Genomic DNA, 25,855 nt, shown 5'->3' on the forward strand with positions numbered 1-25,855 from the left:
ATACCTTATGACCCAGCCATCCCACTACTGGGTATCTATCCTAAGAACCTAAAATCAGCAATTCCAAGAGTCCCATGCACCCCTATGTTCATAGCAGCATTATTTACAATAGCCAAGACATGGAACCAACCTAAGTGCCCAGCAACTGATGACTGGATAAAGAAGATATGGTATATATACACAATGAAATACTACTCAGCCATAAAAAAGGACAAAATCGTCCCATTCGCAACAACATGGATGGACCTTGAGGGTATTATGTTAAGTGAAATAAGCCAGACAGAGAAAGACGAACTCCGTATGACTCCACTTATAGGTGGAAGTTAACATATAGACAAGGAGAACTGATCGGTGGTTACCAGGGGAAAGGGGCGGTGGGGGGAGAGCACAAAGGGTGAAGTGGTGTACCCACAACATGACTAACAATAATGTACAACTGAAACTTCAGAAGGTTGTAAACTACCATAATCTTAATAAAAAAAATTTTGTTAACATGTAATGAGTTTATAATTATTTAAAAATGAATATATACATATTTTTCGACTCAGTTTTAATTTCTAATACAGTAAATATCAATAGATAATAACCCATATAAACAAAAGCTCTTTGTGGTCCTCAATACTTCTTAAGAGAGTGAAAGAAACCCGAAATCACAGACTTTGAGATCCCCAGTTTTAACGTCCTCAAGCTGAAGAAGAGGGAAAGCACAACTTCAATATCATGAGTAAGCTTTCACTGTCTATTCATTAGTCCCATAAATATCTATGGGACAGGCACGATGCCAGACACTAGTGAGAAATCCAGAGCTCCTTCAAAGAAACAAACGTAAGAGGGAGATACATTAGTAACTAGGTCATCCCTAAACAGTAACACTGGTTCCCTGAATCAGACATTTAATCCAGTCTCAGAGAGTCAGGGAAGACTTCCTGGAGGAGGAGAAGTCTAGGCTGGCATTGCAAATACTGGCTGTATGTACCCTTGTTGGTTCAGTAGAGGGGCTGACTCACTGCTGAGAAGAAAAGGAAGGTTTCACAGAAGCCAGGATGTCCAGGATGAATCTCACAGTATTTCTTTTCCGACCAACAAATGGGCCACAAACTCAAAGTGAAATTTTTTGGTCACTTTGAAAAAGAAAAGGCCTGTTAGCCTTACTAACAATTGAGGGTATTTGATTCCTTCTCAATAGCTGAATGTTCTCCTTTCTCCAGTGTGGTAATGTTGCGGCCATGAGGAACCTCTACACGCAAGGCAATCCGTGTAGATGCTTAATCGACACCGATGTGGAGGCATTGTGCCGCCTGACGTAACGCAGGATAAGCGTTTGTTCAGTAATTGCCTGTTTAGGTGGTTTCTCCCTAAGAACATGCACAATCTATCTTTTTTGATTTTTTTTTACATTATTCATTGAATCAGTCGCGTTTCTCTTTGAAATCTCCCCTGGAAAGGATGTCTTGCCAAAAATTACCCAGGGAGACCTCGATCTTCAGCTTCATCAGACAAGCCTGAATTTCCCATGAGCTGCAGAGACTTCCCGGCCTGCGCTCAGAGAAGGAGGGCAGAGAGACAACCGGGGCCCGGACGGCCGAGACCAGACCTCCGCGGCGGGTTCTGAGCAGCAGGGGAATGAAGCATTTCGTCCAGGTGCAGCACGTTATTAAGGGTTTAGCCAAAGAGACAAATATTTTTTCTTTGGCATACTGTTCCATGAGGCTGTGGTAGGAGTTCCTACAGAGTTCGCTTAAACTAAAAAAAAAGAAAAAAGCCCAAACTCTAGTTTATTTATATTCGGCCACTTGCCACGCCCATCCTTCGGCCTCCCAAGTCGGCAGCTGAACCAAGAGCAGCAGATTCGGTACCCAGCAGGTAACAGGTCCCCCGCCGGCCCTCCCCAAGAGCACATCCGGGACCCGGGGGGCGTGGCCCTGGGGGCGGAGTCTAGCCGCAAACTCCAGGACCCGCCCACCCTTCGGCGGCCGCAGCCCCCGCGCCCTCTCCGCCCGCCAGAGGTCGCAGGCTCCGCGAGCAGGTTTCTCATTTGGCAAGTGCCGGTCCCTAAGGGGTCTAGCTCTCGCGAGAGAAAGCGCGAAGCCTGCCGGGAGGGATGCGCGGCCGTCTGTAGGTCTGCCCAAAATGGCAGCCCTGGAGGAGGGATTCACGTTGTCTGCGGTATGCTTGGGTGCCGGGCCTGACGGACTCTTAGGTGTGGAGCAGAGCGACAAAACAGACCAGTTTCTCGTGACGGACAGCGGCAGGACCGTCATCCTCTATAAGGTGAGAGCGATGGGATCGGGCCCCTTTCTGAGCGCGGAGCCGGAGCCTCTCTAGAGATGGTTGGAGCGGGCTTAGCGGAGAGCCGGCCTGGCCTCTGCGCGACGCTGAGGGAGCTCTAGCATCGGACTCGGTTGTTTTCTTGGAAAGAAAGGCGTATTTCCGAGTTGCAGGCGGCAGAGCGTCTAAGTGCACGTGGGCTGGCCTCGGAGAGGAAAGGAAACGTGTGCTTTCGTTGCGGCACTCCCGGAGGTGGCGTTGCTCAGATCCCCTCCTGGGGTCTCTGTCACCCCAGCTGCCCGCAGAAGGGTTTGAACCGAGATTGGTCTGGCGCGACAGGATGACCTGACAGGGTGGGAACAAGGGTTTAGCCTTGTGCCCATACACTTCTCTCTCCTTGAGGAAGAAAGTTTTGTGGGTTTTTGTCTTGTGCTTTCTTGGTAGCTTGGTGGGAATCGTGATTCCGTGATCCGTCTGTTGGCCAGTATGGTTCGCGCTCTGAGTCCTGGAGTTGAGTCCCGGGAAATCTCTACGCCCCGCCCCCTTTGCCGCCCAGCGGCTGACTTGCACCCCTTCTAAGCAGCTTTGCGTGGAAAGTCATTACTTTTATCTGAGCTGCTGAACATACTTTTCCGTGTCCTTAAGAAGCTAGCTATCCACTTGGAAGTTCTGGGAACAGGTTGCCAACAGTTCTCTGTACTGTTTGCTTGTTTTGACTCTTCCAGTTACACTGTTGGTTTTTAACCTGGGCTGTCAGTGGACTTAAAATTTTGCACTTCCTCTATAGCACTACAGTAGCTGATTGGATTGGCATGATCCCAGCTATCCCTACTTAATTCCCATGCCCGTGTTCAAAGGCACACTGGAATCGGTTTTTTAAATGTACTATTTATTAACAAAGTGTTAATTAATTCATCTTTTTTCATTTTAGGAACTTAGTTATATTTCATTTTAAATACTTTTTTAAAGTTTTCTAAGTTTTTAATTGTGGTAAAATACGCATGACATAAAACTGACTATCCTGACCGTATTTTTTAAGTGTACGACTCAGAGTATTAAGTACCTTCACGTTGGTGTGCAGCCATCCGCACCATCCATCTCCAGGACTCTGTTCATCTGGAGGAACGGAATCTGTACCCACTAAACAATAACTCCCTGTTCCTCCAGCCCCTGGCAGCCACCATTCTACTGTCTTAAGTGGAATCATACAATATTTGTCTTTTTGTGACTACTTATTTTTAAAATTTTTTAATTTAGGAAGTTAGTTAATTGCTATGGGTTTTTTTTTTCTGCTTTTTCTCCCCAAATCCCCCCAGTAAGTAGTTGTATATTTTAATTGTGGGTCCTTCTAGTTGTCGCATGTGGGACGCGGCCTCAACGTGGCCTAAGAGCGGTGCCATGTCCGCAACCAGGATCCAAACTAATGAAACCCTGGGCCACCCAAGTGGAGTGCACGAACTTGACCACTTGGCCATGGGGCCAGCCCCAATGCTATCATTTTAATGATTTCTCCTTTTGTTTCTGTTGTAAATTTATTTGCTTTTGATGTCTGAAATTGGCTTTTTGACTGTTATATGTTTTCTTAATTTCATTAGGTTTCTGATCAGAAACCCTTGGGGAGCTGGTCAGTGAAACAAGGTCAAATTATAACATGTCCAGCTGTATGCAACTTTCAAACTGGAGAGTATGTTGTTGTACACGATAGTAAGGTGAGTTTTTAAACTTTCATATAATAGTATATACAGCACAAATCAAATGTTGATTTATTAACTGTGTTTGTTATATGTAAATGGAAATTGGAATACTTTTTTAACTTGTATGTTTTGATTTAAGGTTTTGAGAATATGGAATAATGAAGATGTAAACCTTGATAAAGTGTTTAAAGCAACAGTAAGTCTTTGGATTTTCCAACATATTTCTTTAACTTATTGGTAAGATGGAATAATTTGTAGTGTAGTATGTTATTTATCTTAATGAATCTGTGAAAGTGAGCGTAAAGGTTATACTCAGTTTTTTATTGTACTTATCTTACAGTTTATCTTGGTAACATGTCTCAATTCATGAGGTAATACCTTAGAAAATACAAACTTTATTAGCCCATGAGATTAAGGGTTAAAGTAATTCATGAATGGTAAATTGTAGTTATTTCTGTGAATTTAGATGTTTGTGGTGTGTGTCCCTTGTGAGAACAAGTGAACTTCACTGTTCTCTTTCTTAAGATAAGTAGAATAGCGCCTAGAAGTGTCATGCATTGTACATGTTAAGAGTGGCACATAATGTAGTGAGGAAGAACTGTGACTAGGGGCCAGCCCGGTGGTGCAGCGAAGTGTGCACGTTCCACTTCAGTGGCCCGGGGTTTGCAGGTTCGGATCCCGGGTGCAGACATGGCACTACTTGGCAAGCCATGCTGTGGTAGGCATCCCACATATAGAGTAGAGGAAGATGGGCAGGGATGTTAGCTCAGGGCCAGTCTTCCTCAGCAAAAAGAGGAGGATTGGGGGCAGTTAGCTCAGGGCTAATCTTCCTCAAAAAAAAAAAAGAACTGTGACCAACTGTGCCTTTTCTACTAATGACCTGAAATAGATTACTTAACTTTTTCTTGCTTATAAAATGAAGATCACAAGCTAGGTTAATCTTGAAAGTTCCTTCCAGTTATAATGTCTAATCCTAAATGTGATTGGCACATTTTAGAAGTGACTCACAACACAGCTGATTTAGATATAATGGCAGTCGTCACCTGGACCCTTGAAACTTCTAGCCAGCTAACTGTGCTGTCTCCTGGCTCCAGTCTTTTCATTCATCTTGCAGTAACACCATTCTGAATTTTACACAATGAGGTTTGGTTTTTTTTAATCCCATATACAGTGTTAACTTCTTTTCTTGGTTTTGCAGGCTATAATTATAATTATGGCATCAGTTTTTATCTAACACTGGAACTGTTTATAACTTATTTGTACCTCTCTCCACCTCCATTTTTGGGAGACCCAGATTGCAGCCCAACCTCCAGTATTCACAGTGGAATGATAAACCAAAAATGAGTACCTAAGGGGGAGAGCAGGAGACAGAGTAAAGAGAATAGACACAGAAATTAGATTTCTGAATGTATTTTATGTTGTAGATTTGACTTTGGAAGCATACATCGTTATAAAACGGATTGAATCAAAATGAAAACAAATCAGTCCCTTAAAAATAAGCTTTCTAATATGTGTCCTTATTCTATCACGTGGCAGTTGTTTTAGAATAAAAATTAAAGTATTCTTGTGTTCTTCTAGTTGTCAGCTGAGGTGTATAGGATACATTCAATACAGGGGACAGAACCCTTGGTGCTGTTCAAGGAAGGTGCCGTTCGTGGTTTAGAGGCCTTGCTTGCAGAGCCTCAGCAGAAAATTGAAACTGTTATCTCTGATGAAGAAGTGATTAAGTAAGTTCCAATACTTGTAAGGGAATTTTTACCAAAATGAAAATGCATTCTGCATGTTTATTATCACATTCTTTGCCTTGTTCAAAAGTATTTTGGTTATAAACATAATAAAAGTAACCCAATTAAAAACCATTTATAAGATGTTGGCCAAAATGACATCCCCCACAACCCTCCAGACTGATAGGTGATTGAGGAAACTGTGGGGCATGTGAGTCCTGTTCTAATGACAAAGAACTGGATAGTCAGTTACATGCAGATGAAGTGAGCGATTCCACAAAACCAAAATCTCTGTTTCTGTCATATTTCTCTGACTGCCAAGGTCAGAACCCTTTCTACAGAAGGAATGTGCAGCTGGTTGTTAGTGAAATCATAAAAGTTCTTTGAGACATTTGTTCTCCCAGATTCTGCAATAAAACTGGGGAAATGACTCCCCAAATGATAGAAGGAAATTTCATGCTTTTACGTCTCTCCAGTCCCCATTATTTCATCCCATTTCTTGTTCAGTTAACTGGCTGCCTCCCCAGGTCCATCTGATGCAAACTAAATTTCTGAAAGTCAGCATGAAGACTTGTACTTAGTGAACAAGGTAGACACTGATCAGTTACAGCTTAGACTGACCTGTGGAATGCTTCTAAAGCGTGAGCAGCTGTGTTTGGGGAAACCTTTAGGACAAAAAGTTGTAAGTGGAGGATCTGGGTTCTAGTTGCCACTTTGCCAAAAACGAGCTGTGCAGCCCTGGTTACAGCCCTTTACCCTTCCTGTTCCCTCTGTCACTTGAAGAAGGCAGGTGAGATCCTGATGTGTTCCTGAGAACACCAGTCCCAAAAGTGACTCTGAAAAAAGGGAGGGGGGGGGTCACAGAAGTTTGGGAAGTGCTGCATGCTGTCACACACACCCTCCCCCCACTTGGTACTTTACAGTTCGCATTATTGTCTTTAAAGCTCTGGGAAGTTCAGCAACTTGCATTTGATCCAGAGGTGTATTTGACAGACAAATCCCTACTCATTCCCTGTTGTCTGTATTTTGAAACACTGAATTAAGTGTTCTCTGGTGTCTCTCTGGCTCTAAAAAATATTTAATAAAAGATATTCCCTTTAATTGATGATATGTTTCTCTCAACTGGTGATTTGGCAATTTATGATTTTTCTTTTTTTTTAATTTTAGGTGGACAAAAGTTTTCATGGTATTTAGGCATCCTGTTTTAATTTTTATTACTGAAAAAGTAAGTGATATCTTTAATTCCTGGTCCATTTTGTGACATTTCAGTGTTATCTATATTATTTTTATTTATTTATGTTTTTTTGCTGAGCAAGATTTGTCCTCAGATAACATACATTGGCAATGTTCTTCTTTTTTTTTTTTCTGGCTTGAGGAAAGTTAGCCCTGAGCTCACATGTGCCAGTCCTCCTCTATTTTGTATGTGGGTCACTGCCACAGCATGGCTGATGAGTGGTGTAGGTCTGTCCCTGGGATCCAAACCCACGAACCCAGGCTGCTGAAGCGGAGTGCGCCAAACTTAACCACTACACCATGGGGCCAGCCCCAACACTTAACGTTGTTTTTAAAACTAAAATTGGGTGTTAGTATTTCTCTCAGAAGATATTTTTATTTTGTATCGTTTTTAAATACTAAAAAGCCTATTGTAATTATTTCTATGCCTAAACATTTTAGAACATTTTTAATTTAATTGGGCAAGAGGTTTTTAAGCACTCATTGAAGTAATTAGAATGGGAGAACAACTGGTTTTATTTATTTTGAGATAAGATTGGTTTATAACATTATATAAATTTTAGGTGTACGTCATTATCTTTCAGTCTCAGTAGACTACATCATGTTCACCACTAAGTCTAGTTTCCATGCGTCACCTTATAAATGTCCCCCTTTCGTCCTCCCCCTACCCCCCTTTCCCTACTGGTTTTAACATTTAAATATAGCTGGTTGAAATGGGAGTATTTTTTAAATAAAATAACCTTTTTTTTTTTTTTTACAGTGTGGAAATTACTTTGCTTATGTACAAATGTTTAACTCAAATATCTTAAGTAAATACACACTCTTACTTGGACAAGAAGAAAAATCTATTATACAGAGTTTTACTGCATCTGTGGATCGGAAGTTCATCTCTTTGATGTCATTAAGTAAGTATTTTTCTTTAAACTTTCAGAGATTGTAAACAGTGGGCTCTTACAGGATAGTGTTTCTTTTGAGTTAGTCTTAGGTTTTGCAGTTTTCCTTTGCAGCACTTCCCTTTGCATGGTTCCTTACAAGCATTTATGCCTTGTCTTTTTGCACTTTGCCATATCTGGTCATGCATTCGGTCAGTGGTTCTCTGCAGGTAACTTTTATGTCTTAAAATTTATTATAAGCAACAAATAATAATACCAATAAAAAAAGGAAAAGTCACCTTTTATTTTTATCATGATAAGGCCAGGTTCTTTGGTATCATAATTCGTGAACTGTAAAATATCTAAGGTTGGTATTGAATGGCCCCTCCAATCCTCTTTTTCAACCTTAAGATGTAGTGTGCCCTTATTTGAACAGTGATAGAGACAGGTGGTGAAAGGAGACTAACAGAACAGTCTTGGTCTATGCCAGCTGGCATACTAACTTTTCTTTTTGTTTTTTGCTGAGGAAGATTCACCCTGAGCTAACATCTGTTGCCAATCTTCCTCTTTTTTTGCTTGAGGAAGATTAGCCCGGAGCTAATATCTGTGCCACTCCTCTATTTTGTGTGTGGGTCACCATCACAACATGGCTGACAAGTGGTCTAAGTCTGTGCCTGGGATCTGAACCTGTGATCTGAACCTGTGAACCTGGGCTGCTGAAGCAGAGCATGCTGAACTTAACCACTATGCCACGGGGTCAGCCCCTTAAGATTTTTTTTAATGCCTTGGAGTTTACATCTATATAATGGTCTAAAGTATAACCCTAGTCTTATGTATTTAAGGGGGAAAAAAATGCCTTTGTGGTATTCTGTCTCCCCTGCCCTTTATGGCTTCTTTTGAAGTTGTTTTGAAAAGGTTAAGGGAGGAAAAAACATGAGCAATATTTTGGAAACATTTCCATATTATCACAACTAAAAATCTTGGTGAAATTTTTCAACGTGCAAATGTTTGCAATGGCTATTAAGAAAAAGGCTCCCATCACTTATCCTATCTAGAAGTCATTGGAATCCACTTAATGCCTTTGCCTTAGAGGGACTGGTTTTTTTAAAATTTTACCTATAGGACATATTTGTAGTTAATAGAAGTTTGTGAGTTATCTTTTAGCTTATTGAACATGGAAGTAAGGGAGTCTAAACCAAAGGGTCATAAAATCTTCATGTAACATAGCTAGAACCACATGAAATTGCCAAAATTCGATTGACCTACAAAATACAGCAATTTCTTAAGGTTTTCAAGGTGCTGGAGTAATAAGAAATGTACTGTATAGACCAGAATGCTAATTAATTTCTAATGAGAGAAATATCCTTTTAGTAACTAGATTGACTGTAATCCTGGCAATCCCCTCTCATATTTTAAGTTATTACAGGGATTTACAGTTTTTCTTTCTTGGCTATTATGACATTTCCTTACTGAGATTTTTATTATCACTCCTCCTCCCTCAATTTTAGGTTTGTAGTATATTCTTTATGGGAAAGCGTAGAGTGATGTGATTGTTACATTGGTTTATTTTTCTGGTTAGATCCCTGTATCAAATTGATAAAATCTTGTAAACAGCATAATACATCACTATAACAGATATAGACCTGTCCTTTATCCAATAATGAACAACAAACACTTGTTTCCAACAGCCTCTGATGGATGTATATATGAAACCTTGATACCAATACGTCCGAATGATCCAGAAAAAAATCAGAGGGTAGTTAGATCACTGTTGCTCAAGGCTGTCGTGTCTGGTAATGCTCGAAACGGTGTTACACTCACTGTCCTGGATCAAGATCATGTAGCAGTCCTGGGACCACCACTGCCAGCTTCTAAGGGTAACTGAAATCTCCAGTCAATTAAGAAATCCTGTGTACTTTTCAAATTCCTTCAAAGTCTACCTTTTAGTTTTCTTTCTTTTTCATTTATTTACTACCACCCTAATTCATTCTCTTTATCACCGTACTCAAATTATTTTTGTAGTTTCCTAATTCTTCTTGAATGGGTCTTTGATTTCATCTTGCATTGGTTAATTTTTCTAAAACATTTCCTTCTTTCACTTCCTTGCCTATGACTAATGTCTTAAAAGTTACGAAAACTGCGACTATCCATGCCAGCCTGTAGACGTTTGAAGCGTTGGTAAGCCTTGCAGTAGAGTATTGAATTCATAGCTTGGCGACATTTCACCAGAATGGAAATCCATTTGGACTTGGACAGCTTGAAATTCGGGGACTACTCTCATGCTTTTTGACTTCAGAGCAGGATTCTCATCATCATTCTCACCTCCTCATCCCGAAGCATCCCTTCATACACACAGTTGTTGTCTATCACGAGGAACACAGTTGCTCCTGGGCAGTGCAGGGTTGGGGTCTCCTAGCCTATTCTAGAAAGTTCAGAATCTGGGGCTCAGCACTTAGGTGTCTCCGCAGTCTAGAGCCCAACCACCTTTTCCAGTCTCTTCTCCCGATTTCAGAGCAAGAACTCTGCTTTCTTCAGGCCAGCCTCCCTATTGACAACAAACTTGATATGCCCATCCTCAGCTGTGTGCTTTGTTCTGTTTCTCCCACTTACTAAGACAGAAGCTGCTAGTTACAGCGTAACTGTCCTGTGCCAGGCATTTTACTTATATTATCTCATCATTTGTATCATTTAATCCTCCAACAGCCCTATGACAGAAAGTACAGTTATTATCATCCCTATCTTACAAGTCAGGAAACTGAGGTCGCTAAGAAGTAGAACTGGGATTCAACTCAAGCGGGCTGACGGTTGTGCCATGTACTCTGCCGCTCTGAAGTCCCGGCCCTTAGCCGTGTTACCATGCTGTGCGTCTCCTCTCAGCCCCCGAGTTCCTTCCTCCTGGTTCCTCCTCAGCCCCCCTGAAAACCTAGTAACCACTGTTAGAATTTCCTATGTCTCTTTCCAGAGTTTTTTAATTTGCATACAAGCAAATACTACTACTTTTTTCCTCCTCTTTTTACACAAATGGTAGCATCCAGTACACACCATTGTGCATGTTATTTATTGCCTTACCTGAGATATCATAGAGATCTTTCCAAATCAGCATATTTGTTATTATTATTAAGAGCTTATTTTTTTAGAGCAGTTTAAGGTTCATACCAGCGTTGAGGGGAAGGTACACAGATATCCCATATACCCCTGCTTCCTCACATGTCCACTTCTTCTTGTCACAAGATCTCATTTCTTTGAATTTCTGTGGCAATCACTGTCTGCATTCCTCATTTTTATACTTAGAAGATTTGTGTGTTTAGCTATGACTCTCCCCTGCTCCCACCCAGGACATCATGTATTTATACCTGGGATGACTTCTGAATTTGTGTGTCTTGTTTTATAGAATGCCTCGCCATATGGAACACGAAATTTCAGACACTACAGGCTTCAAAAGAGTTACCACAAGGGACCAGCGGTCAGGTAAGTTTTTGCACTTAGGAATTTTTTAAAATTTAGTTATTTTTGTGCCTGATAAATATACTGTAAGGGAGGAGACCTCTTTGGATATAAATATTTGACGGTTTTTGATTAAAATAAATTAAGAAATATTTTCTACCTGCAAGATTGTGTAATTTGGTTATTGTTTTAATAGTTTGTGTAGGTTTGTCACCTTTTTTTTTTTCTTTGGTAGGAGAGAAAGGGTTTTATTACAGCTTGCTAGCAAGGGGGAAGATAGCTGACTAATGTCCGAAAGAACCATCTTATAGAACAAAGACTGCAGGCCAGTGTTTGTCACTTTCAAAAGACTAAATTATAGCTAGTTTTAGATCAGGGGAGAACAATTAGCTATTATAAGTTAATAAAACTTTTGCTTTTAGCTGCTCTTTGGTTTGTTTACTTTGGTAATTTGAATTTTACCCCAGGGCTGTTACTTTTCCTAATAAATAGTCTTTTAGGTCATATGTTAAACATTATCATGGAATTACATAAAAGTTACTTAAAGAATTAAAATTTGAGCCAGCCAGACTGTAAATGGGCAGAGGTCCTTATCCGTTTTATTCCTCATTACATTTTCAGTGCCTAGCAAAGGTGTTCAATACATATTGGTTGTTTAGTGAATGAATATTCATATACAGGTAAAAGGTGAATCAGGATAATGAGATGTTACTGATAATTATAATTAGAGGATAAGGAGACTAGATTTCTTAGCATACAATTTAATTCTAATTTATATTTAAACAATTTTTTTTATTAATCTTTTAAAAAAGTTTTTGTTAAAGATTGGCACCTGAGGGGCTGGCCCCGTGGCCGAGTGGTTAAGTTCGTGCGCTCCGCTGCAGGCGGCCCAGTGTTTTGTTGGTTCGAATCCTGGGCGCGGACATGGCATTGCTCGTCAGACCACGCTGAGGCAGCGTCCCACATACCACAACTAGAAGAACCCACAACGAGAAATATACAACTATGTACTGGGGGGCTTTGGGGAGAAAAAGGAAAAAATAAAATCTTTAAAAAAAAAAAAAAAAAAAAAAAAGATTGGCACCTGAGCTAACATCCATTGCCAGTCTGGTTTTTTTTTCCTTCTTCCCAGAGCTCCCCAGTACATAGTTGTATATTCTAGTTGTAGGTCCTTCTGGTTTTGTGTGGGACAGTGCCTCAGCATGGCTTGAGGAGTGGTGCCATGTCTGCGCTCAGGATCCGAAAAGCCCTGCCCGCAGAAGTGGAGCACACGAACTTAACCGCTCAGCCATGGGGCTGGCTGCTAAACAAATAATTTTAACAAAATTAACCACTCACAATTCCACTGCTCTAATAAACTTTATTTTTTTTAGGTTTTTATTTTATTTTTTTTCCTTCTTCTCACCAAAGCCCCCCAGTACATAGTTGTATATTTTTGTTGTGGATCCTTCTACTTGTGGCATGTGGGATACCACCTCAGCATGGCTTGACGAACAGTGCCATGTGTGCGCCCAGGATCTGAACCAACAAAACCCTTGGCTGCCAAAGCAGAGTACACAAACTTAACTGCTCGGCCATGGGACTGGCCCCCTAACAAACTTTTATTTTTGATTTCCATGTTCCTTTAAGCTTTTTGTTCATATGCATGTCTTATTTTTATAATTTTATAAAAAGTATAAGATGGAAACAATGTTAAATTCTGTCTCTTTTTTATTATATCATAACAGTTTGCCCATGTTACAATAGCCTTGATAATTATCATGTTAATATATGTGTAATAGTGACAATATTAATTTTAAGCAATTCATTTTCAATGTATATGTTGATCAGATTTTTATGAGTTGAAAGTATCCTTTAGATTCTGTTTCATTCAGACACAGGCAAAAATAAGAGCTATGTAAAGCTACCCCAGTTAATAAGTTGAACATACGAGATTATTCTGGGGAGTTGCTTAACTTTGCCTTGTCCTTTGCCGTTATATTAAGATTGCTCACACCGTAAGTTGTTACTATAAGTTATATGGCTTTGTTGAATTAGATCTTAGAAGACAAACAAATTGCTTACATTTTTGATAACTTTTTTTGTAGCTCTGGTATTATGGGGAAAATTTGTTTATGCTACATGGAAAATTTCTAACTATAATTCCATACAAGTGTGAAGTGTCATCATTAGCAGGTGCTCTTGGAAAACTCAAGCATAGTCAAGATCTAGGTAGGAACTTAAATGTTTGTTTTATTACCATAAACCGTTTTATTAACTTCCAGTTTGATATGTAGATTTCCACGGCCATCAATTTGCAGAGCCTGTTCTTAATGTTGAAATCTGCCGCTGTTCATTGAAATTTCCTTGACCCAGGTAGCTACCTTGGGAAGAGTCCACATTGCGGGTGCTGCAGCAGGCTGAAGAGCTACACTGTGTTTGAACACCAGTGTTCTTCTGACTGTAGGGGCAATGGGAGAGTCCCCCAGACAAAAATCAGTAATGCCTCTACCCTCCCTGATTTACTAGTGGCCTCATCCTTTGGCTTAGTAGTTGCTGGGCACACACTTAGCCTTTTACTATATTATGATTTACTGATCTGAGATTATCAGTAGAATTAGATGGACTTAAAGTCTCTCTTGAATTGTGCATGAGTGGTTGTTTTTTATTGTTCTTTGATTGATTGGTTGGGTAAATGCCAATAGGTCAAAAAATTCCAGAAATTGTGTCTTTGTGTTTTCTTAGGCACTCATGCCATGCCTCATTTTGTAAACTGGGAAACATCTCAGGGGTGTGGACTTGGATTCCAGGACTCAGAGCCGTCAAAGAGAATCGTAAGTTTGGTAGTCAAAATAGAAGCGTTAGTGCAAATGTTGAAAAACAGGAAAAGGCTGATTATTTTAATGATTCATATCTGTAGGACTATTACAGCTTTGATCTTAATATAATGGGGCAATTTGAAGCTTGAACCCAGTAGCCTGACAGCCTTTATCCAAAAATGACACACATAGTCTAGTAATTAATTTTTATGGACGTGTGTGTAAGACCCAGGTGTGGAAACAGACCAATTTGCGGTTAGTAATTATCCCTTCCTGAGTATAGAGATTTTGTGTTTGTAAAACAAAATCCTTAAAAATCTTAAAGATGTTTAAGTTAAAAGTTGAAATAAACCCACTTTTCACTGTAAGAAAATTAAACCATTAAAAAAATGTAATTAGAACAAAAGTGTGCTAGTCTCTTTGGGACATTTCATATTCTTCTAAGTGTGTATTAAATCTTTTGTACTGTTTTGAGATCCTAATCAATTTATTTAATTCTAGTTAAGGAGAAGGAAAATTGAAGTGAGTGTAGAGCCAGAGCATCCAGCATCCAAGCAACTTTTATCAACTGTAAAGGTAAAGAAAGAAATATTAGAAATATGAAAAATCAACTCAAGTGGTTAAAAGAAATCTCATCTACTTTTCATTCTATCTTATTTTTATGATCTTTTTTTTTTCCCTGTTTTTTACTGAGGAAGATTTGCCCTGAGCTATTGCCAGTCTTCCTCTTTTTATATCTGAGCCACCATCAGAGCATGGCCGCTCATGGACGAGTGGTGTAGGGCTGCTCCCGGGAACTGAACCCAGGCTGCCAAAGCAGTGCATGCTGAACTTAAGCACTAGGCCACTGGGCCTGGCCCTTATGATCATCTTTAGAGCTATGGCTAATGTTTATATAGTATCTTAAGGTTGTCAGAGTGAGCCAGTGCCTGGGCCTGTTTGACTCTCACTTAGCATTGGTGAGATGGATGTGATGATGGTACCCTCATAGCTCATTCACCTTTGCTTTGAATATGTTTGTAATGTAGCCTTTTCAAGATTTTGGTTTCTAAACCCTCAAATTCTTTTTTTTCTTTGCAGTTTGTCTTTGTGCAGCAAACTGTAGTGTCTCCTCCAATTTCACAGGAGTGCATGGATACTGTCAGTGATTTCAGAAAATATTGGGCTAGGAGCTTTCAAGTGCAGAGTGACATTTGTTAACGTATCACTCTTTACTTCTGCCCTTTCAGAAAGATTCAGAAAAACACATCGAAGTAGAAGTACGTAAATTTTTGGCTGTTAAGCGGACCCCTGACTTTCAGATTGTTACTGGGGACATAGTCACAGGACTTGTAGGAAGATGTAGAGCAGAGCCATCGTTTTATCCCCGGAGCGCTCTGATGCAGCTTATTCAGACGCATGTGCTTTCTTACAGGTAAGGGTTGCTGTACATCAAACTTTACCTGTGTAGCTCTCTTGACATTGTTTTTATGTTTCTAATTTTCACACCCTGAAAACGTTTGTAAATTATTTGCAATCGAGATTTTCCTTAAAAATGATTCATGGTTTTTGTCCTTAGCTTGTGCCCTGCCTTAATGGAGGTTGCCTTAGAAAAGACAGACGTGCAGATGTTGCAGCTCTGTCTGCAGCAGTTCCCTGACGTGCCTGAATCAGTCATCTGCACTTGCTTAAAGATTTTCTTGAGGTGAGTTAGAAACTGATGATCCTGTTCCTGCACTGCATCTTTAATCTATTACATTATTGGATTTCTAAAACTTTGAATGCTTAGAAAATGAAATTTTTTCCAGGTTGTTCAAGTAATAAGAATTGATTTCTTGCTTTCAATTAACATGATAGCATTGGTGATGATAGTCTTCAAGAAACAGACATCAATATGGAGTCAGTTTCTAACTATAGTGATACTGTACAAGATGAGAAAATGGAAGAGCAAACTGAAATTGTTCAGAACGGCTTCAGTCCTGAAGAGGATAACCGTGGTCAAGGAGAGTCTCAGGCTGCAGCAGAGGAGGCCGCTTCCTGTCCTGTGATTCCAAAAAGAGCAGCTCTACTGTATCTTTTGAAACACTTCCCCTTGTATTGTCTCTTTCAGGGATATAGTCAAATGCCAAGCAAAAACTAAGGAGTAATTAGATAATTTAAGGTATTTTTTTTATTTTGTAAATTTTTTCACTTTCTGCTTGAAAATGGATTATGTTCAATGCTATATTCAAACAAATTAGTAAACCTGTTTTCTTGTTTAAGAAGCTGTACTAAGGAAGAAGCTCTATCAATTCTAAAAAGTAGTATTCTGAATAAAGACCAATTATTTCTAATAGTGAAATATTCCAGATCTCTAGTGATTAGGAGCATATTCAGTGGTAAAGCCCTTCTAGAAAAGTAAAACTTTTGTTTAAATTCTGAAAAATATCATTGGGGAAGGGAATTGCTCATAATTTCAGTTTGTCTATTTATTGAAGTAAAATTTTCCTTTATTCGTAAGTAGAAATGCAATTCTTCATTCAGCCTATAGTGAAACGTTTCTTCTGCCTCACTTGAAAGACATCCCAGCACAACATATCACTGTAAGTGTTCTTACAGATCCTATAAAATTTTGTTTCTAGTTTAAATTTTGCTGCTTGACTCTAACCAGCTTTTAGGGCCTTCAAAAGGTTATCAAGTTTTTTCATTTGAGTAAGAGGTTTCCCAGCCGTCGTGGTGAAAAATTGTGCCTAGGAGACTAGAGTGATTTTTGGGAGGCAGACTTTGGCATGTTTCTGGAGCAAGCCTGAAGGCCAGGTCAGTCCATCTAAGTTATAAATGTGTAGAAGCTAAAAATATTGCCCAGAGAAGGATTCTCTCTTCTCTGCTTTCTCTTGACTAAAAGTATACTCTCCCCAGCCACCCTCCCAAACCAGATGAACTCCTCATTGATGGCAGGGACTACATTCTATTCATTTTTGTGTCCCCAGCTGGCAAGCATATTTACTTGATGTACAGTAGTCCCCCCTTATCTGCAGTTCTGCTTTCTGCAGTTTCACTTACCCACCATCAGCTGCAGTCTGAAAATATTAAATGGAAAATTCCAGAAATAAACAATTTATACGTTTTAAATTGCATGCTGTTCTGAGTGGCTTTATGAAATCTCGTGCCATTCCACTATATCCCACCCAGGATGTGAATCATCCCCTTGGGCTGCTGTATTCATGCTATATATGCTATCTGCCCTTTAGTCATTCTCACTTATTAGATCAACTGTCATGTTATCGCAGTGCTTGTGTTAAGGTAACCTTTATTTTACTTAATGGTCTCAAAGTGCAAGAGTGGTGATGCTGGATAAAGCAAAAAGAAGTTGTTGTTAATCTTTTACTGTACCTAATTTATAAATTAAACATTATCATAGATATGTATGTATAGGAAGAAACACATTATGTACAATCACATGTTGCTTAACGACAGGAGTGTGTTCTGAGAAATGTGTTGTTAGGTGATGTGGTGGTTGTGTGAACATCGGAGTGTACTTACACAAAGCTATATGGTAGGCCTACTACACGCCTAGGCTATATGGTACTAATCTTAGGGCAGCACTGTCGTGTATGCAGCCCGTTGTTGACTGAAATGTCACTGTTATGTGACATGTGACTGTATAGGGCTCAGTATTATCCGCAGTTTCAGGCGTTCCCTGGGGGTCTTGGAAGGTATCCCCCACAGATAAGGGGAGACTGTCTAATTCAGTTTGATAACTTTTTTTGTGTGTATGTTTTCTCCCCAAATCCCCCCAGTACATAGTTGTATATTTTAGTTGTGGGTCCTTCTGGTTGTGCCATGTGGGATGCCACCTCAGCATGGCCTGATGAGCAGTGCCATGTCTGTGCCCAGGATTCAAACCAGCAAAACCCTGGGCCACCGAAGTGGAGCATGCAAACTTAACCACTCAGCCGTGGGGCCGGCCCCCTCAATAGCCTCTTAAAATCCTTTCCAGTGTCTTTGTTTGCTTTCTATATAGAGAAAATTTTTCTATCAAAGTGATTAATTGCTCTTTTTTTCCCCCCACCCAGCTATTTCTCCAGTATTTGTATTTCCTTTATCTAAAGTGTAGTGAAAATGCTACTATGACACTTCCGGGAATACACCCTCCAACCCTGAACCAGGTGAGATAATTTTTTTACTTTGATTTGGTGCTGGGAAAAATCTGTAAAAAAAAGAGATTATGTACAGTGTCAGAACCTAGAATTCAGTAGCTAACTAATTTCTCCTTGTCTTCTAGTCCTTATGACTCTCTTCCCTCACCAAATGCATAAACCATTGGAGTGGGAGGTAGGGAGGATCTCTGAACTTAGTAGATGGATCTTTAGAGCCACAATGCTATACTACAAATTTAATTCATCTTAAATTCCTGATTCTTTTTTTTTTTAATTTTTATTTGTTTATTTTGTGAGGAAGTTGTCGAGCTAACATCTGTGCCAATTCTCCTCCACTTTATGTGGGACACCGCCTCAGCATGGCTTGATGAGTGGTGCCATGTCCGCGCCCGGGATCTGAACCAGTGAAACCCTGGGGCACCGAAGCAGAGCACATGAACCACTCGGCTCCAGGGCCGGCCCCTCAGTGAAGTCTTGAGTCCCTCAAAGTCATCCATGAGGGTTGGAATCAGCTTCTTCCAAACTCCTCTTCTGATATTTTGACTTGTTCCTATGAATCACAAATGTTCTTAATGGCATCTAGAATGGTGACTCCTTTCTAGAAGGTTTTTTTTATAATTTTTTTTCTCCCCAAACATTGGCATCTGAGCTAACAACTGTTGCCAGTCTTTTTTTTTCTACTTTTTCTCCCCAAATCCCACCAGTACATAGTCGTATGTTTTAGTTGCGTGTCCTTTTAGTTGTGGCATGTGGGATACCGCCTCAACATGGCCTCATGAGCAGTGCCACGTCCGTGCCCAGGATCCAACCCAGCAAAACCCCGGGCCGCCAAAGCAGAGCACGTGAACTTAAACACTTGGCCACAGGGCTGGCCCCTCTAGAAGGTTTTCAGTTGACTTTGTCCAGATCCATCAGAAGAATCTGTGGCAGCTATAGCCTTACGAAATAGTTTTTCTTTTTGTTTTCGTTTTTGCTGAGGAAGATTAACCCTGAGCTAACATTCATTGCCAGTCTTCCTCTATTTTGTATGTGGGTTGCTGCCGCAGCATGGCTGATGACTGGTATAAGTCCAAACCTGGGATCTGAACCCTCGAACCCAGGCCACTGCAGTGGAGCTTGCTGAACTTAACCACTATGCCATGGGACCAGCCCCTGAATTGTGTTTCTTAAATAGTAAGACTTGCAGGTCACAATTACTCTTTGATCCTTTGGCTGCGGAATGGTTATCGTGTTAGCAGGCATGAAAACAACATTAATCTTGTTGTGCATCTCCATCCGAGCTCTTGGGTGACCAAGTGCATTGTCAATGAGCAGTCATATTTTGAAAGGAATCTTTTTTTCTGAGCAGTAGGTCTCAACAGTGGGCTTAAAATATTCAGTAAACCATGTTGTAAACAGATGTGCTGTCATCCAGGCTTTCTTGTTCCATTTATAGAGCTCAGGTGGAGTAGATTTAGCATAATTCTTAAGGGCCCTGGGATTTTCAGAATGGTAAATGAGCATTGGCTTCAACTTAATGTCACCAGCTGTGTTAGCCCCTAATAAGAGAGTCAGCCTGTCCTTTGAATCTTGGAAGCCAGGCGTTGACTTCTCCTCTCCAGCTATGAAAGTCCTAGACGGCATCTTCCAATGTAAGGCTGTTTCGTCTACACTGGAAGTCTGCTGTGTAGTGTAGCCGCCCTCGTGAATTTCCTTAGCTGGACCCACGGGATGACTGGCTGCAGCTCCTCCGTCAGCGTGTGCTGCTTCCCCTCACGCCTGCGTGTTATGGAGACGGGTCTTTCTGCAAACCACGAGAAGCAACTTCTGCTGGCTTTAGACTTTTCTGCAGCTTCCTCCCCTCTCTCAGCCTTCAGAGAGTTGAAGAGAGTTAGGGCCTTGCTCTAGATGAGGCTTTGGCTTAAGGGAGTGTTGTGGCTGGTTTGATCTTCTGTCCAGACCACTGTAACTTTTTCCATATCAGCAATAAGGCTGTTTCGCTTTCTTATCATTTGCGCATTCAGTGGATTAGCACTTTTAATTTCCTTCAAGAGCCCTTCCTTTGCATTCACAGCTCTCCTAACTGGTGCAGGAGGCCTAGCTTTCAGCCTGTTGGCTTTCGACGTGCGGTCCTCACTTAGGTTACTCACTTCTAGCTTTTGATTTCAGGTGAGAGACCTGCAATTCATCCATTCACTTGAGCACTTAGAGACCATTGTAGGGTTATTAATTGGCCTAATTTCAATATCGCTGTCTCAGAGAATAGAGAGGTCTGAGGAGAGGGAGAGAGACGGGGGAATGGCTGGTCGGGAGAGCAGTCAGAACACACACATTATCAATTAAGTTTGCCGTCTTATATAGGTGTGTTTTGTGCCACAAAACAATTACAATAGTAACATCAAAGATCACTGATCACGGATCACCATAACAAATATAATAATAATGAAAAAGTTTGAAATAGTGTGAGAATTACCAAAATCTGACACAGAGACATGAAGTGAGCAAATGCTGCTAGAAAAATGCTGCCCATAGACTTGCTCGACACAGGGTTGTCACAGACCTTCAATTTGTAAAAAAACGTGGTATCTGTGAAGTGGAGTAAAGCGAAGCACAATACAGAGAGCTGTGCCTGTACAGTAAAATTTCTAGCATAAATTAGTTCATAGTATGCATGCTATTCTGTAGTGTGTTTTTTCACTCAACACTGTTTTAGACATTTTCTGGACCGGTACCTATACAGCTGCCTCATTTTTTTTAACTGCTGCATGCTATTTCATTTTATGGAAAATCTTAATTTATTCGTCAGTCCTCTGTTGATTGACATTTAAGTTCTTTATAGTTTTTTTGCTATTGTAAATAAACCTTCAGTGAATATCTTTATACAGTTATTTTTGTGTATTTCTGAAAGAACGCCCATTGGATAAATTCACTTAAGTGAAATTGCTGGATAAAGGGTGCATGCATTTTTAATTTAAATGCCTGATTACTTTTCCAAAGGGTTGTGACAATAGGCACTACTGCCACCAAGGTCTGAGGCCTTACTCCTTGCCAGTCAGATGGTTGGCAAATGGTGCTTCATTTCAATTCGCGTTTCTTTGATAATGAGAGAGGTAGACCATCTTGTCTTATATATTCCTTTTCGTAAACTGGCTAGTCGAGTTCTTTGTCCATTTTCCTATTGCGTTTGCTGTCTCTTTCTTTTTGGCTTAAAGAATTCTTTGTATGTTAAGGAAGTTAGCCTTTTTCTATCAAATGTATTATAAATACTTTTTTCCTATCACTTGTCTTTTTACTCTCTTTAGTGGAATTGCCATAGATAAGTTTTTAATTTTTATGCTATCAGAATTATTAAGCTTTTCCTTTATGGCTTCTTTATGGTTTGTGTCATGCTTAAGGCCCTTCCCACTCTAAGAGTATAAAAATAGCCACCCTATTTTCCCCTGATACATTCATGGTTTCCTTTTCTGGGTTTAACTCTGATACGTATTGGATTTATTTTGGTCTAAGGAGTTTCATGAGGATCAGCTTTCCCCACTCCCCCCAAATGGATAATTGGTCTCCTGAATGCTTTCTCATGACAGTGATGCTTGCCTGCTAACTACACCGTTTGAAGATAGAGAACTACATAGGATACTTTAATAAGGGGATAGTAATAATTTTATTTAGGTTCACAGTGACGCACCTATAATACACAACACTCTCACCTTGGGGCGTAGTGTGTGTTTCAGAATGCAAGATGAGTGGGTTCTTTGTAACTGCAAATAATCATCAAAAGGTTTTTCTAATAAAAAGACAAGTACTAACTCTCTTGGATTAAATATCAGTCTGGCTTTCTTTTTACTGATTAATCCTGTGAAAAAGATCCAATTATACTTGTAAAGTAAGTATAAAAGCAGAAAAGAACCTTTTTATATTGCTTAGAAATTCCTCATTGCTAAACTAAAATGTTCAGACTTTTATAAAGATTTATTTCTCATAAAGGTTTGATATAATAATGGACTTAAAATGGACTCTGTAAAGTGAACTAACCTAAAATTATATTTAAAATTTTAACTTGCCTTTTCTTATTTATCTTTAGATTATGGATTGGATATGCCTTCTCCTAGATGCTAACTTTACTGTTGTGGTAATGATACCAGAAGCAAAAAGGCTACTGTTAAGTCTTTACAAGTTTGTGAAATCCCAGGTGTGTGATCTTTGATATATACTGAATTCTGTTTGTACCCAAGGATCACCTAAATTATAATTTATTCTTAAAACTTTTTCTTGGACTAGTTATAAGTAATCATGGAGGGTTTGTTCATATGTAGACATTATGGTAAAAGTTATTCTGAAACTTTTTTCTTTAGATATGCATTTGTTCCGAGCTCAACAAGATTGAAGTAAGTTTTCGTGAGCTACAGAAATTAAATCAAGAAAAGAATAATCGAGAATTATATTCAATTGAAGTGTTGGAACTCTTCTGATATTACCAGTTCTCCTTCATGGATGTTTTTATGAAGCTCTTTTATGTGAATTCTCCCTACTCATCCAGGCAAGAGACATGTTTTGTTTGCGACTCTGTCAGTAGCGAGAGAAACGTGACGGCGAGGACCTGGAGCGTCACTCGCTGAGCTGGTGCTGGGTGGACGGCAGGCTTCCTGTGAACATATTCCAGTGGGTGGACCTTGGTGGGGAGAGCTTCTGACACTTTTTTAAATATGTAACTGAGCTGATTTTAAGTCAACTTATTTGTGTATTGATAAAAGTCTCATTTCTTATCATGTGTTTTGAATAGTTCTTTTAATAAAAAAATCACCATTGAAACAGTGATTCTAGGGAGAATGTAGTTTTGTCAGAGTCTGGAAGCTGTCCCAGCTCATCTGGTCTCATGGGTGGCAGAAGAGGTCAGTGCCACAGGCAGGCTGGGAGGGGTCCGTGGACAGGTGCATGCTGATCTTCTGACATTTTCTCCTGTTCTTTACCTAATTCCACTCCCCTGCTTACTTACCTAAGAGTTGAACAATACCTCTTTCTGTACATTATCCCTCAGATTGCCTCTATGATTAATTGATAATTTAGGTTATGAAAATGCATTACCAAATAGTAAAAAAAGTCTCTTCTGAAAATAGCATTACAGTTCGACTTGCCATAGCCTTTCCAGTTTTTCACTCTTTGGATTTAGGACAGATGGAAGGTTTTATGTAGAAGAAATGCATGCTTTTGTTTCTTGAAGATAGACTCAAATTTATTTTTGTTAAGAGTGAAATCACTCTTTCAGATGATGAATTAAGTTCCCCCAAAGTAACTTGAAGCATTTCTAAGCTATGAAAGTCTCTGCTGAATAAATCATTTTGCAACCTGTTTTAACTTGAAGGGTCACAATATATTTTTTTTAATTCCTGTAAATTCTAGTGCATAAATGTAAGTTCAAGTGTGATTCCAGAGCCCAGATTTAGCATTCTGATTGCTTAATTTAATTTGCATTAGAGAAAGGCTTCATTTTAGTTTACACACTTTATGTAAACTTTAGTCACAACTATGGCAGCTGACAAACAGGTTCTCCTCTGTCATTCTTTTTTTTTTTTTTTTTTGAGGAAGATTAGCCCTGAGCTAACATCTGCTGCCGATCCTCCTCTTTTTGCTGAGGAAGACTGGCCCTGAGCTAATATCCGTGCCCATCTTCCTCTACTTTATATGTGGGATGCCTACCACAGCATGGCTTGCCAAAGTAGTGCCATGTCCGCTGCCAGGATCCGAACCGGCAAACCCCAGGCCGCCAAAGCAGAAGGTGGGCACTTAACCGCTGCGCCACCAGGGTGGCCCCTCTTCTGTCATTCTTAATCTGTCTTTAGTCCTAAAAGAAAAGAAATTCGAGGCCTGCCTGGTGGTGCAGTGGTTAAGTTTGCATACACCGCTTTGGCGGCATGGGGTTTGCTGGTTCAGATCTCGGGCACAGACCTCCACACCATCTATCAAGCTATGCTGTGGCAGGCGTCCCACATATAAAGTAGAGGAAGATGGGCATGAATGTTAGCTCAGGGCCAATCTTCCTCAGCAAAAAGAGGAGGCTTGCTGGTGGATGTTAGCTCAGGGCTAATATTCCTCAAAAAGAAAAATTTAAAAAAGAAAAGAAATTCCAAAGATAACAGCATATATTAACTGTCATGCTCACTTTATATAACGAGACATTTTGTGTAGACAATTTAATGCACTACAGTGCTGCTCAGCAGAAATGAAAAATGCAGATCTCCTTAATATATTTCTTCGTTTTATCTTTTTTTGCTCAGTCTTTTAAGAATTACTTGCAGACATCCAGACATTGTAAAATTGTGGGTTCCTAAGCTTTTCTTAAGAATTTTGAGCATTACTACAGTGGATCCTTTCTAATTTAGAGATTCATTTTAGGGGGGTTTAGATTATTCAGGATTTTCACACTTTTTAGATTCTGAGTTATGATTTTTATTTCTAAAAACCCACGATTACAAGACAAATCTCAAATTGACTTGTGAATTCTTTCAGCCAGAGAAAACAAGATAAGCAACTGAAATTCAGTGGCGGTCAGTTCATAGATTGACATTTTGCTCTTCATGACTTCTGACTTAATTGTGCTGGAAGATGGCTTCTGCAGCGACAGGGAACTTGTCCAGTCAGGAATCAGATAGAGGCCTTCGAGGAGGCAGCAGCAAGAGGGAGATTCCTGTGCCCTCAAACTCTTGTCTATTTGAACAGAGTTTATGTATAGGATTCTTAAAAAGTCTTTATTGTAGGGTTTAATAGTTTGGGTTGTAAATATTTTGGATGATTAAATTACTGATGCTTAGAAAAATTTAATTGCTTTTAAATACTAGTTGCAAATTGTTTCTAGGTTGCCTACAGTTTAAGTTACTAAATTTAGAAGTTAAATAAGGATTTTATAAGGACATACAGAGACTCTTACAGGCTGAGTTCTTCAAGGCCACAGCTGTGTCTTACGGTTTCTGCACACTAAGCATAGGACCACTGGCACACAGTTGGTGTTCAGTAAGTGGCTATGGAGTAAAGTTATGGAGTATTGCATGTTATCTGTCCAACTATAGAGGAATAACTCAGAAGATTTACAATAGTTACTTTTTCTGGAAAGTAAATCATCTCTGTTTGTTCACCACGTATAGGCAACGTACCTTCTGCCTCTAGACTTTTATTTTTTATAACACTAAATTTTACCTCAGATTTGTTTCTGATTACATATACTACATCTGTATAATAATAAAAGTTGTTCTTTAAACTTAAGTTCTCCATCTAGGAAATGATTTCCTGTGAAGTTACCTGTTTTTTTAGGCAAATGTGGACTAACAGGTTATCATTACTATTTAAGATTAGACGTTTGTTTGCTTTTTGCCTTCTTAGGCTTCTTTGTAAATATTTTGTGACTATAACTATAGTGGTGTCCATTCTGGATAATGTATAGAACTTTAAAACAAAGATGGACTTTTTGCCTCAACTTTTTCTTAGAAAATTTTAATCCTAAAAAAATTGTAAGAAAAAACAATGAGCACCCGTATATCCTTGACCTAAATTTACCTATTGGTAGCATTTTACCGTGTTTTACCACTCTCTCTGTATTTTTTCTTTTTTTCCTGAATGATTTGAAAGTTATTTGCAAACATGCAGATTAATCCCATAATTCAGCTTAATCCCATAAATGCTTCAGTTTAATCCTCTAAAACAAGAGCCTTCTTTTATAAAACCACAGGGCAATTATTG

At 39.6% G+C, this 25,855-nt stretch overlaps 1 protein-coding gene across 1 annotated transcript; it reads left to right on the plus strand.

The window, feature by feature from the left end:
• The first annotated feature begins 454 nt into the window (after positions 1-454).
• On the plus strand, positions 455-22,942 carry NOL11 (nucleolar protein 11). Its single transcript, XM_001500037.5, has 18 exons — positions 455-2,271; positions 3,864-3,977; positions 4,102-4,158; positions 5,541-5,689; positions 6,854-6,911; positions 7,680-7,824; positions 9,480-9,668; positions 11,183-11,259; positions 13,323-13,446; positions 13,960-14,048; positions 14,535-14,609; positions 15,263-15,447; positions 15,592-15,717; positions 15,870-16,082; positions 16,516-16,594; positions 18,068-18,160; positions 22,209-22,316; positions 22,480-22,942. The coding sequence occupies exons 1-18, from the start codon at positions 2,131-2,133 to the stop codon at positions 22,594-22,596; spliced, it is 2,139 nt and encodes a 712-aa protein (XP_001500087.2). The 5' UTR covers positions 455-2,130; the 3' UTR covers positions 22,597-22,942.
• The last annotated feature ends 2,913 nt before the right edge of the window (positions 22,943-25,855 follow it).

Source organism: Equus caballus, chromosome 11 (assembly GCF_041296265.1).
Source record: "Equus caballus isolate H_3958 breed thoroughbred chromosome 11, TB-T2T, whole genome shotgun sequence".
NCBI classification, from domain to species: domain Eukaryota; kingdom Metazoa; phylum Chordata; class Mammalia; order Perissodactyla; family Equidae; genus Equus; species Equus caballus.